A 13,200-nucleotide genomic window follows, 5' to 3' on the forward strand; every position below is an offset into this window, starting at 1 on the left:
AGCTCAGTGACTTTCAACGTGGTACCATCATAGGCTGCCACCTTTCCAAGAAGTCAGTTCGTCAAATTTCTGCCCTGTTAGAGCTGCCCTGTTAGAGCTGCCCTGTTAGAGCTGCCCTGTTAGAGCTGCCCTGTTAGAACTGCCCTGTTAGAACTGCCCTGTTAGAGCTGCCCTGTTAGAGCTGCCCTGTTAGAGCTGCCCAGGTCAATTGTAAGTGCCATTATTGTGAGGTGGAAACGTCTAGGAGCAATAATGGCTCAGCCGCGAAGTGATAGGCCACACAAGCTCACAGAGCGGGAACGCCAAGTGCTGAAGCACGTAGTGTGTAAAAAATGGTCTGTCCTCGGTTGCAATACTCACTACCAACACTCACTGGAAGCAACGCCAGCACAATAACTGTTCGCCAGAAGCTTCATGAAATGGGTTTCCATGGCCGAGCAGCCGCGCCAAGCCTAAGATCACCATGTACAATGCCAAGCGCCAGCTGGAATGGTGTAAAGCTCGCCACCATTGGAGCAGTGGAAACACATTTTCTGAAGTGATGAATCATCTGGCAGTTTGACGGATGAATCTGAGTTTGGCGGATGCCAGGAGAACGCTACATGCCTGAATGCATAGTGGCAACTGTCAAATTTGGTGGAGGAGTAATAATGGTCTGGGGCTGTTTTTCATGGTTCAGGCTAGGCCCCTTAGTTCCAGTGAAGGGAAATCTTAACGCTACAGCATTCTAGACGATTCAGTGCTTCCAACTTTGTGGCAACAGTTTGGGGAAGACCCTTTCCTGTTTCAGCATGACAACGCCCCCGTGCACAAAGCGAGGTCCATACAGAAATTATTTGTCAAGATTGGTGTGGAAGAACTTGACTGGCCTGCACAGAACCCTGACCTCAACTCCATCAAACACCTTTGGGATGAATTTGAAGACCGGTTGCGAGCCAGGCCTAATCGCCCAACATCAATGCCCGACCTCACTAATGCTCTTGTGGCTGAATGGAAGCAAGTCCCTGCAGAAATGTTCCAACATCTAGTGGAAAGCCTTGCCAGAAGAGTGGATGCTGTTGTGGCAGCAAAGGGGGGAACAACTCCATATGAATGATTTTGGAATGAGATGTTCAATGAGCAGGTGTCCACATACTTTTGGTCATGTAATGTATCTCGAAAGTCCCAGTTAACCGGTTATGAGAACTGTCATTATGGTCGTGTTATTGTTTGCACAGTAGATCCCTGTAAGTTTCAGTTTGAGACGTACAAAGCAACGCTACAATTGTTATTGTATGTGTTGAAGAGTGAAAAAGAGTATCAGTGTATCAACTGTATGAAAAGAGGAAACGAGAGCAGCAATGCGACTGACTGTGGGTTGTTGGGTTGTGCATTTTAGTGACCGCTGATTCAACAGACAAGTTATCCAAACTCTTGTTACTCACAACCCCGTCTCAGTTCAGTCTGCGGTAGGGCAACTTGGGGCCTCTCACTTATCGTCGGCCGGCTGTCCTCCCCCCACCCCTCCAGGGACCCCCACCAGACACCCGGAACAAAAGGTGAATTATAAGGGCCTGAGCAAGCGGCCCATCCAATAAGATACTTCAAAAGGCCCATTTAAATATATTCAAACCACAGGAAAAGCAGGATGTCTTTCTACTTCAGCTGTTAACCAACTATATGAACTACAAGCGAGAGCTGTGTTCTCACTGTGAACATACTGTAGATATGATCAAGTCTGCATTGTAAACCGACTAGCATTGTACACAGACCTGTTGGGTCATAACTCAAACAACAAACTAGTCTAGTTCCTCTCTTCTAGACATGTTTAATGGTGTAGCCTACCTTTTATGTCTACCTGTATATGTGTGTGTAGTACGTGTGTGTGTGTGTGTACAGCATACTGTATGTGTGTGAGGTGGACATTATTATGACTGTGTGTAATCCTTATAGAGCTCTGTCTGTCTGAGCTCACAATGCTTCAGGCTTTATTAATATCTGTCTGTCTGAACAATAGGGCAGGACTTACCTGCTGTAGCCGCACTGCCCTCCCTGCTCTGGCAGGTTCATTAGATAGTGCCATGTTGAATACTTCCTTATTTAGTTTAGGCTATTGTAGATGTGAAACTTCTAGAATAAGACTTGAAGATGTTCAGAGGCAAATAAAAAATGTTAAATGTATTATTTGGTTATTGTGATATTTAGTGTGACATAGATTTGTGTCTCTGTGTAGTTGTTGAACTACAGTCCCAGTCAAAAGTTTGGACACACCTACTCATTCCATGGTTTTTCTTTATTTTTACTATTTTCTACATTGTTGAATAGTAATGAAGACATCAAAACTATTACATAACACATATGGAATCATGTAGTAACCATACAATTGTTAAACAAATTATATATTTGAGATTCTACAAAGTAGCCACCCTTTGCGTTGATGACAGCTTTGCACACTTGGCATTCTCTCATTGCCAAAATCCCAAAGTATCCCTTTAACTGAGCTTGAAACAGTGCAGATACACGATTCAAGCAGAGATCTGATGCATTTTTTAAAGTCAGTGTTATGTTGAGAGGGCTGCACTGAGTATACCAAACATTAGGAATACATTCCTAATATTGAGTTTCACCCCCCCCCCCCCCCCCCTTTGCCCTCAGAACAACCTTTATATGTCGGGGCATGGACTCTACTAGGTGTTGAAAGCGTTCCACAAAGATGCTGGCCCATGTTGACTCCAATGTTTCCCACGATTGTGTCAAGTTGACTGGATGTCCTTTGGGTGGTGGAACATTCTTGATACACACGGGAAACTGTTGAGTGTGAAAAACCCAGCAGAGTTGCAGTTCTTTACACAAACCAGTGCGCCTGGCTCCTACTACCATACCCTGTTCAAAGGCACTTATATTATTTGACTTGCCCATTCACCCTCTGAATGGCACACATACACAATGAGCAGGTTCAACCCCCAGATGAGATCATCAGCACTATGCTCTATCTCTAATGGACGCTAATCGAAGGCTGTCGCTACTATCATCTTATTAAGCACACTTGTGAAAGGGCATCAAGGACGTAACCATATACTAACAATAGCTACTCTTTGCTACATCTTTGCTCTCTCAATCCTTCACACATTTGTATTGCAATGCATCATGCATTGATTGTGTTTAGTCTTACATCATGGTGATATGACATACAGGTGTTGAATGCTGCAGTCTTGTAGAGATACAGTAGACAGTCCGTTGTCATAAAGGCCCGAGGGGGGAGAGGTTCAGGACCAAAGGATCAGAAACCAGGAATCCTGCTTGGCTAACCTGATTCAGACAACACTGTTCATTTGGCCAATATAGTAGACAGTCGTTGACAACACAGAGAGCTAATTGACATTTATAGACTGGTAATATACAGTATGTTGACATTCAAACGGGGAAGTTGAGTTGCAAGTTTATTACCAGTAATTATAGAAGTGAATGGTAGATATGCACTATACAATGGATGCTGTAGTTCACCTCATTCTCCTTCGCCTTTCACTTGTTCTTCCTCATATAGAATAGATGTTGAGATAATGGCCCTGAATTGTGTGTGTTTGAGTGTGTGTGCATATAGTGTGCATATTACTGTGATGTGACTTTAACACTCAGAGAGAGAGATTTTTAGCCAGTGCCCTATCATAATCATTATTATTTGTCTGTTCTCTGTGAATGTTTTGTTTGAGTATAATGTTATATTAAGATGATCAACTGAAGAAACTAGTTGTAAACATGTTTAAACTATATGATTTTGTATATTGATTGCTATTGTTTATTCCATGTTGATGCAAAGTTCCTATTTAGTTTTTCTGGCTCCTTGTCCCTAACCTGTGTCCTCTCACTCAGACTGTTTCGGACGCTCGTTCAGTGGATGGCCCCAGAAGAGGAGGCCAGATGGAAACTGGGTCACATGACCGCCTCGAGGAAGGCTGTTTGCTGAGCCTGGAACCGACCAATGGGGTGAGCCGGCATCCCAGGGACACCCATGAGGAGGGTGGAGCTGGCCTGGAGCCCCAGAGGGAGCCCCAGCGGTCAAGCAGTGTTTCCCCAGGACAGGGCTGTGTACCTGGGCACAGCAAAGCCACCCAACCCCAGCAGCAGCAGCACTGCAATGGCTGGACCAGTAGTGGTAGGACTCCTGGGAAGCCTGTCCATGAGGCAGACATGGAGGTTGCACGCAACCTGGTAGCCTTCTCAGCCAGCGTGAGTGTTGGCTCCCTGCCCCCCTCAGGTCACCTTGAGCCCCAGTCCCACGCCATCCAGCTGTATGAGAAGTTCAACCAGGAGATGGGCACTGGTGAGGGGGCCACGGCTCAAGACAGACTCCAAGCCCCAGAAGGGGAAAACCAGGCTAGCCCCCCAGAGGACCTGAACACCCTGCAGAATGCCCTGAGCCAGGCGCGCCACGGCCACAAGCCCCCCAACTGTGACTGTGATGGGCCAGACTGCCCGGACTACCTGGAGTGGCTGGAGAAGAGGATCAAACAGACATGGGCAGGGGAGGAGCGGGACAACACCACGCCCTGCTCCAAGATGACCACTGACACGCCGCCTCATCAACAGCCCCCACACTCACAGCAGCCCCCCCACCCCCAACCCCATGTCAATGGAGGTAACCCTCCCTCCGGTCCACCACTACACCCACATCAACAGGGCCAACACCCAGCCCCTATCCCCTGCTCCCCTCAGGTCCTCTTCATTGCCAAGGAGAAGAACGTCAGTCTGCAGACGGCTATTGCCATCGAGGCCCTGACCCAGCTGTCTGCCACTGTCCCCCAGACCGTGGTCCCTCCTGCCCAGGCCTCCTCCACCAGCCAACCTCAACACCCCCCTCTACACCTCCAGCATGGCACCCGCCTGAACCCCTCCTCCTCCAACCCCATCTCCTCTTTGTCCTCCTCGCGATCACAATCCGTCCCTCCTGGACTATACCCCCAGCCCCAAACGAGCCCTGTGTCGCGGGAGCAGCAGCACAGACCCCAGTCCCATGGTCATCCGGCCCATGCCTCCCATCTCCCGTCCTCCACTTCACCCTTCCCCCTGCAGCCCCAGGCAGACAGCCTCCTGCCTCACCACCAGCAGTGGCAGCAGCAGCAGGGCCCTGGGGGATCCCAAGAGCAGAGGAATCAGTGGATGAACTCAGATTCCCAGCAGCCTCGCTTCGCCCCTCAGTCCGGTGGCCACAGCACTGGCGACCCCATGTCCGAGCTCAAACAGCTACTCGGGGACTCCAGCGGAAAGTACATAAGCGGCCCCTTCAAGTTGCCCGTCCCACACCACCACATCAAGCAGGAACCAGGGATGCCTCGGGTCAAGCAGGAGGTAGACTCCGGGGAGTACCAGAGCTCTGCCTGCGCCTCCATGGGGGGCTGCTACAGCTTGATGAATGGCCAGCAGCAGCCTAGGTACCCTGGTCCTCCTCTCTCCCTAGGCAGCGCATCCATCCGCCACTCCACCCAGACAGCTCTGCAGCAGCACCTTCACCACAAGAGGAACCTCTTCTCCAACTCTCCCGGCCTCCCAGGCCTCTGCCCTCTGCGTCCCGCCAAGGCCTGCCAGAACCTCCGCAAGTGGTGGCCCCAACAGATGGGCCCCGAGGGCCACCCCGTCCCCGTGGCCATCAAGCAGGAGACCAAGAGGAGGAAGAGCACAGCGGGGACATCTCCGCTCCTCAAGCAGCACGCAGGGGGTGGTATGCTGCTCCAGCCAGGCCCCAAACCCAAGACGATAGTTATCAAGAAGACCAAGCAGAAGGTCTCCCTGCCAACCTTCCTGCCTCACAGACAGATCTCCATACAGAAACCGTCTCCCCTCACCATTACCGGAGCCCTGCCTCTGGCCAGCGCCCACCCAGGTTCTCTCCCTCTCCCTACCTTCCCCCTCCTCAGTAACCCCACTCAGGCTGCCGCAGGCCTCCCTGCCCCAGCCCAATCTCAGGTATCCATTTTAAACTCTTCTATTGCACCCTCTGTCGCTGCCTTGTCTGTAAACACTCCAGACGTCTCAACCCCTCAGCCTCTCCCTGTAGCCCTGGACATCCCAGCAAGCTCAGCGGAGGCCAGCGCCACACAGACCTCCACCACCTCTCAGTCCATACCAGGCCTCAGTTCCCTGGACCCCAAGTTCGAGGAGCTGATCTGCCAGTTTGAGGCAGAGTTTGGGGACAGTTCATCCTCGGCCCCAGAGCCCTGCCCTTCACAGATCCAGAGCCAGCCCCAGGACCAAGCCCCCTCAGCCTCAGCCCAGCCCGTGGTGACAGAGTCTCAGCCCAAAGTTAACTCAGGACAAGCCAGGCCCCCATCACCATCCAGCGCTACCCTCACTCAGTCCTCCAGCGCTGCTCCATTAGCTCCTACCACAGCCCCACCTGCAGACAAGGAGGAGTCAGGGAGTATGAGTAAAGTAACCTCCACCACACAGCCCTCCACTGAGAGCCCCATGGAGGAGCAGCGGGAGGCAACCAAGCTGCCTCTCTCCCCGTCCCAGCTGCCCAAACGCATGAAGATTGAGACCAATGGGAACGTAGCTGTCCTCTCCACCACTGGATTATTCTCTGATGGGGGCGAGGACGACACGCCCACTAAAGACGGATTCCCCCTTAACCCCTCCCTAAAAGGTTTCCTTGAGTCTCCACTACGCTACCTGGACACGCCCACTAAGAGCCTGCTAGACATGCCCGTCAAGGACCTCCAGTCTGAGTTCCCCACCTGCAACTGTGTCGGTGAGTGGTGTGTGTCTGTGTTTGTATTGAACCGTTTTAATGTAGCTACATTTAGACCACTGTTGGCCCCGTAGAGTTAAACATGGCTGTACACTCCCAGTGAGTGGGCTTGGGCTGCACACAAATGTTGTTGGTATATTTGGTATATCATTAAAGTATATAGTATAGAAACACACAAACTCATTTAAAAGACTTACAAAACCAATAACTAGCCTACAGATTTTTCTGCACTTGTTATGTCTAGGTGTCTTAGGCCTAGATACATGGTCTTCATGTGTGTATTAATGTGAGAAATCAGCATTTTGTTAGATGCCCAGGGAGACAGCAACCTTACCTTGGTCCAGGTACTGCTCTCTATCTTGACCTCTTGGTCTGTCAGTCCATGTGGATTATTGTTGGTTCAGATGGTGACAAAAATGAACATACAAAATGGAAAACTACAAACAGGCATGCCCAAACTAAAGATTCAAAACAAACGAAAGGCCTCATGGCAACCAAAACCAGCAGCCTCACGGCTCTCCAAGCTGGCACTCTGACTGAGGACCTTAACCCTTAGCCTACCGCCGCGTCCACCGTTGAAATCTAATTGCTCGTCGAACATCTCATTCCAAAATCATGGGCATTAATATGGAGTTGGTCCCCCTTTGCTGCTATAATTGCCTCCACTCTTCTGGGCAAGGCTTTGAACTAATGTTGGAACATTGCTGCGGGGACTTGCTTCTATTCAGCCACGAGCATTAGTGAGGTTGGGCACTGATGTTGAACGATTAGGCCTGGCTCGCAGTCGGCATTCCAATTCATCCCAAAGATGTTCGATGGGGTTGAGGTCAGGGCCCTGTGCAAGCCAGTCAATTTCTTCCACACCGATCTCAAAAAAACATTTCTGTATGGATCTCGCTTTGTGTACAGGGGTTTTGTCATGCTGAAACAGGGAAGTGTATTCCCCAAACTGTTGCCACAAAGTTGGAAGCACAGAATGGTCTAGAATGTCATTGTATGCTGTAGCGTTAAGATTTCTCTTCACTGGAACTAAGGGAAAACAGCCGCAGACCATTATTCCTCCTTTACCAAACTTTACAGTTGGCAAAATGCATTGGTGCAGGTAGTGTTCTCCTGGCATCCGTCAAACCCAAATTTGTCCGTCAGACTGCCAGATGGTGAAGTGTGATTCACCACTCGAGAACGCGTTTCTACTGCTCCAGAGTCCAATGGCGGTGAGCTTTACACCACATCAGCTGACGCTTGGTTTGCGCATGGTAATCCTAGGCTTGTGTACGGCTGCTCTGCCATGGAAACCCATTTCATGAAGCATCCGACAAACAGTTATTGTGCTGACGTTGCTTCCAGAGGCAGTTTGGAACTCAGTAGTAAGTGTTGTAACCGATGACAGACGCTACACGTTTCAGCACTCGGCCGTCCCGTTCTGTGAGCTTCTGTAGCCTACCAATTTGCCTTTGTTGTTCCTAGATGTTTCCACGTTACAATAACAGCACTTAAAGTTGACCGGGGCAGCTCTAGCAGGGCAGAAATTTGACGAACTGACTTGTTGCAAAGATGGCAGCCTATGATGGTACCACGTTGAAAGTCACTGAGCTCTTCAGTAAGGCCATTCTACTGCCAATGTTCGTCTATGGAAATTGCATGGCTTTGTGCTCAATTTTATACACCTGTCAGCAACAGGTGTGGCTGAAATAGCCAAATCATCTCATTTGAAGGGGTGTCCACATAATTTTGTATATACAGTACTAGTCAAAAGTTTGGACACACCAACTCATTCAAGGGTTCTTCTTCATCCGACCAAAGGACTGATTCCACATGTCTAATGTCCATTACTCGTGTTTCTTGGCCCAGGCAAGTCTCTTCTTATTATTGATGTCCTTTAGTAGTGGTTTATTTGCAGCAATTCGACCATGAAGGCATGATTCACGCAGTCTCCTCTGAACAGTTCATGTTGAGATGTGTCTGTTACTTGAACTCTGTGAAGCATTTATTTGTTCTGCAATTTCTGAGGCTGGTAACTCTGATGAACAAACTTTCTCTTTGCTTATTTGAGCTGTTCTTGCCATAATATGAACTTGGTCTTTTACCAAATATGTATATCTTCTGTATACCACCCCTAGCTCTTCACAACACAAGTGATTGGCTCAAACGCATTAAGAAGGAAAGAAATTCCACAAACTAACTCTTAACGAGGCACACCTGTTAATTGAAATGCATTCCAGGGGACTACCACATGAAGCTGGTTGAGAGAATACCAAGAGTGTGCAAAGCTGTCAAGGCAAAGGATGGCTACTTTGAAGAATCTGAAATCTAAAATATATCATGATTTGTTTAACACTTTTGTGGTTACTACATGATTCCATATATTATTTCATAGTTTTGATTGTTACTGTTATTCTACAATGTAGAAAATAGTAAAAACAAAGAAAAATCCTGGAATGAGTAGGTGTCCAAACTTCTGACCAGTTTGGACACATCTATATGTATACAGTACCAGTGCCTAAAATAAAGGGATAATTACATTCAGAATAAACTTCCTTTCGATTTTTTGGAGACTATATGTTGTAGTGAATCTGTTATTCAATGTGTTTCTATTGGCTAATAGCAGTAATGCCAATGTGATCCTTGGTATCTTAATGTTTAATCAAATAGCTAAATGATCCTTTGTATGACCATCTTAAAACATTTCCATATGTTAGCTTAGACCCTCCCTCGGCTTAGACCGGGCTTAGACTCTGGAGGGTTCATTGGCAGAACCTGATGTGCTTATCAAACCTTGGCTCAGCACCTAGACCCGGTTGCTGCCACCTAGGGGATGAAGTGTGGAAGTGTATCCTATGATGTCATACATTTAGTGTTAATTGAAGACATTTAACATACTGTACAGCAGAGGCTGAGGCTATACAGCAGCCGATGTACACTCTTAGAAGAAGGTACTCTCTATAACCGAAAAGGGTTATTCAGCTGTCCCAATAGGAGAACCCTTTTTGGTTCCAGGTAGAACCCGATTCGGTTCCATGTAGAATCATTGTAACAGAAGGTTCTACATGGAACTCAAAAGGGTTGTAGCTGGAACCTAAGAGGGTTCTCCTGTGGGAACCCTTTTTTCTTGGTGTATAGAGGCTGTTACTACTGTTCATCAGGTGGTCCAATCACTTCTTCTCCAGCTCTTCTTGCTGGACATCTAATGAGTGTGTCTGAGAATGTGTGTTGCTAGCCAGCCAGGGTGGGTGTGTGTATGTTGCTGGGATGTGCGTCCCGAGCCACTACTCTCCAGTAAGTTACAGTGCAATGTGCATAGAGAGACAGCGGTAACAATAGGGCAGCCATTGTGTCCATTGTGTGGGGTGGCTGTGTGGATCTGGCTGGCAGACAGCACAGAGCAGACACTCTGTCTAGGCTACATGTCTGACAGAGTGGGACACAGTCTCTTTGACTTCGTCCCAAATGGCACCCTATTTCCTATTTAGTGCACTGGTCAATATTAGGCCACTGCTCAGATTCTGACATACAGAGACTAGCTTGACATATACAGTAAGTACTGTGGTAGATATACTGTAGACCTGGATAGTAGTTTATGTAGTCTACAGCAGTGTATGTTTATATATTGTAGTCCTGTAAGTCACTACTGTCAAAGTTTTCTAGTGTTCCGTGTCAGTTGTCTAAATGGTCTGATGGTGTGTTAATTTAACATTTTTAAGTGTTCAGCAGTGGTAAGCAGAGCCAGTGTTTCTCTAAACAGTTTAGTGTGCTCAGCGCAGTGAGGAAGAGAGAGGGGAAGAGACAGAATTCATCAAAGCGAGAGCATGGCATGAGAAGAGAGAAGTTCTCTTGGTAACGACTCCCCCACCCCGAGCGAGTTTGATCACACCTCTTCAAACTGTCCTGCAGATGAGGATAGTCCCCCCCCCCCCCCCAGTGCTGAACACACCCAGGTCCACAACCATACTGCTCCTCATTGAGAGGGATACATTCACTGAGCTGGAGAGAGACATGGTGGAGCTCAGAGAGCTGGAGAGAGACATGGTGGAGCTCAGAGAGTTAGTCCACACAGTCTAGGCAGCACAGACACACACGCCAGACGAGCATCCCCCCGGAACACACAGCCCAGCTAGCAGCACTGCAGGAGAAGGTGAGAAAGCTGAGGTGTGACAAATAACCACTTATTAAAGAGCTAGCCACCCCCCTAGAGAAGCCAACAGAACAGCCCACTTCAGACCTCAACCACAGCCTTAACACCACAGCAGGACAGACAAGGAAGGATCCACCAACTCAGCAGCCTCCCCCCACTGGCATCCCTCTGTCAGCCCACTGGATAGCTCTCCTGATAACACCCCCACACCCACTGAGGACACACAAAAGACAGAGATTGTGCTCCTAATTGACTCAAATGGGAAATATGTTGATGAGAGGAAACTTTTTCCAAAACACCATGTGGCTAAACTCTGGTGTCCGAACACCCGGCGTACCCTGGGGCTGCTGTCAGAGGACCGACTAAGTGCCCCCAGCCACATTATAATACACACAGGCACAAATGACCTGAGAGCCCAGCAGGAAAGTGTGGCCACAGCACTCAAGGGAGTGATTGAAAAAGCCTCTTCCACTTTCCCCCAATGCACAAATGGTTATCTCCACCCTGCTACCACAAAAATACTTTCACTCTGCCACTATGCAGCGGGTGAATGCAAGCATTTCCTGGGACTGTGCCTCAAAACCAAATGTTTAGCTGACCAACCACTCCTCCAGCCTTTATGACCAGGTCCACCTCTACAAGGCAGCAGTCCCCACCTTTGCCAGGACCCTGAAGGATGTCACCCTCAACCGCAGCCCCAGCACCTCATATAGGAGCAACAGAGAAACGGACACCCCGCCAGACCAGCCAGACACTCTCCCAGAACTGCGTGATGGAGGATCTGCACCAACAGGATCCACACCAAGAGGACCTACACCTAGACCACAGCACCACCAGCTACATCCCCACCCCAACCAGTTGACCCCTCCCCAAACAAACCCTAGCAACACCTTATATAGGCCCTCCAGATCAGTCTTATGCCCCTTCTGCCCCTGCAGCAAAGACCTCAACATAAAAGTTGCATATATGCCCAGGCTGTGAGCAGAGCAACAGGCCCAACCCCACTAGTATACCCGCCCAAACACCATCCCGTGACCTAAGAGGTATGTAGCAGATGCTCAACATGCTCGGCTCACACCTACTGTAAGGGTCCCAGCCTAAACCACACGAAAACAACACTAGACACTATGAAACACAAAACCTTCTCCATCTCATCCTGGAGTAAATAAGGTCTGAGGTCATCTGCCTTTGGTCTAAAGAGCAGGAACCCAGACTTCACCAAAGAAATTGGAAATACAGACATTGTCATCCTACAAGAAACATAGTATAGAGGAGACGGACCTACTGGTTGCCCTCTAGGTTACAGAGAGCTGGTAGTCCCATCCACCAAACTACCAGGTGTAAAACAGGGAATAGACTCAGGGGGTATGCTAATTTGGTATAGAGCAGACCTAACCCACTCTATTAAATTAGTCACAACAGGAACATTTCACATCTGGCTGGAAATGAATAAGGAAATGATGTAAACAGAGAAAAATGTCCATGTGTGCTACCTATATCTGCCAACCCAGATGTCTTAGTCGTGTCTGAATCCTGGCTTAGGAAAACCACCAAAAACCCTGAAATCTCCATTGCTATACTATAACGTTTTCCGCCAAGATAGAACTGCCAAAGGGGGCGGTGTTGCAATCTACTGCAAAGATAGCCTGCAGAGTTCTGTATAACTTTCTAAGTCTGTACCCAAACAATTTGAGCTTCTACTTCTAAAAATTCACCTTTCCAGAAACAAGTCTCTCACTGTTGTCGCTTGCTATAGACTTCCCTCTGCCCCCAGCTGTGCCCTCGAACTGATATGTGAACTGATTGCCCCCCATCTATCTTCTGAGCTCGTGCTACTAGGTGACCTAAACTGGGACATGCTTAACACCCCGGCCATCCTACAAACTAAGCTTGATGCCCTCAATCTCACACAAATTATCAATGAACCTACCAAGTACAACCCCAAATCAGTAAACACAGGCACCCTCATAGATGTCATCCTAACTAATTCGCCCTCCAAATACCCCTCTGCTGTTTTCAATCAAGATCTCAGCGATCACTGCCTAATTGCCTGCATCCGTAAAGGGTCTGGGAACAAACGACCATCCCTCATCCCTCATCACTGTCAAACGCTCCCTGATACACTTCTGCGAGCAGGCCTTTCTAATCGACCTGGCCAGGGTATCCTGGAATGACATTGACCTCAACCCGTCAGTAGAGGATGCCTGGTTATTCTTTAAAAGTGCCTTCCTCATCATCTTAAATAAGCATGCCCCTCTCAAAAAAGATATATACTAGGAACTAGGTATATACTAGGAACTAGGAATATATATAGTCCTTGGTTCACGCCAGACCTGTCTGCCCT

General features: G+C 48.4%; 1 protein-coding gene across 6 annotated transcripts in view; it reads left to right on the forward strand.

The window, feature by feature from the left end:
• Window positions 1-13,200, forward strand: part of LOC110536245 (methylcytosine dioxygenase TET3) — an 81,360-nt gene that overhangs the window by 43,783 nt on the left and 24,377 nt on the right. For all 6 annotated transcript variants that reach the window (XM_090191017.1, XM_036936141.2, XM_036936143.2 and 3 more), the window contains one exon: window positions 3,850-6,724. In XM_090191017.1, coding sequence (XP_090047143.1) covers window positions 3,850-6,724 — 2,875 coding nt within the window. The remainder of the gene's footprint in view (window positions 1-3,849; window positions 6,725-13,200) is intronic.

Source organism: Oncorhynchus mykiss, chromosome 11, assembly GCF_057628025.1.
Source record: "Oncorhynchus mykiss isolate SJ-2025 chromosome 11, ASM5762802v1, whole genome shotgun sequence".
Classification (NCBI taxonomy): domain Eukaryota; kingdom Metazoa; phylum Chordata; class Actinopteri; order Salmoniformes; family Salmonidae; genus Oncorhynchus; species Oncorhynchus mykiss.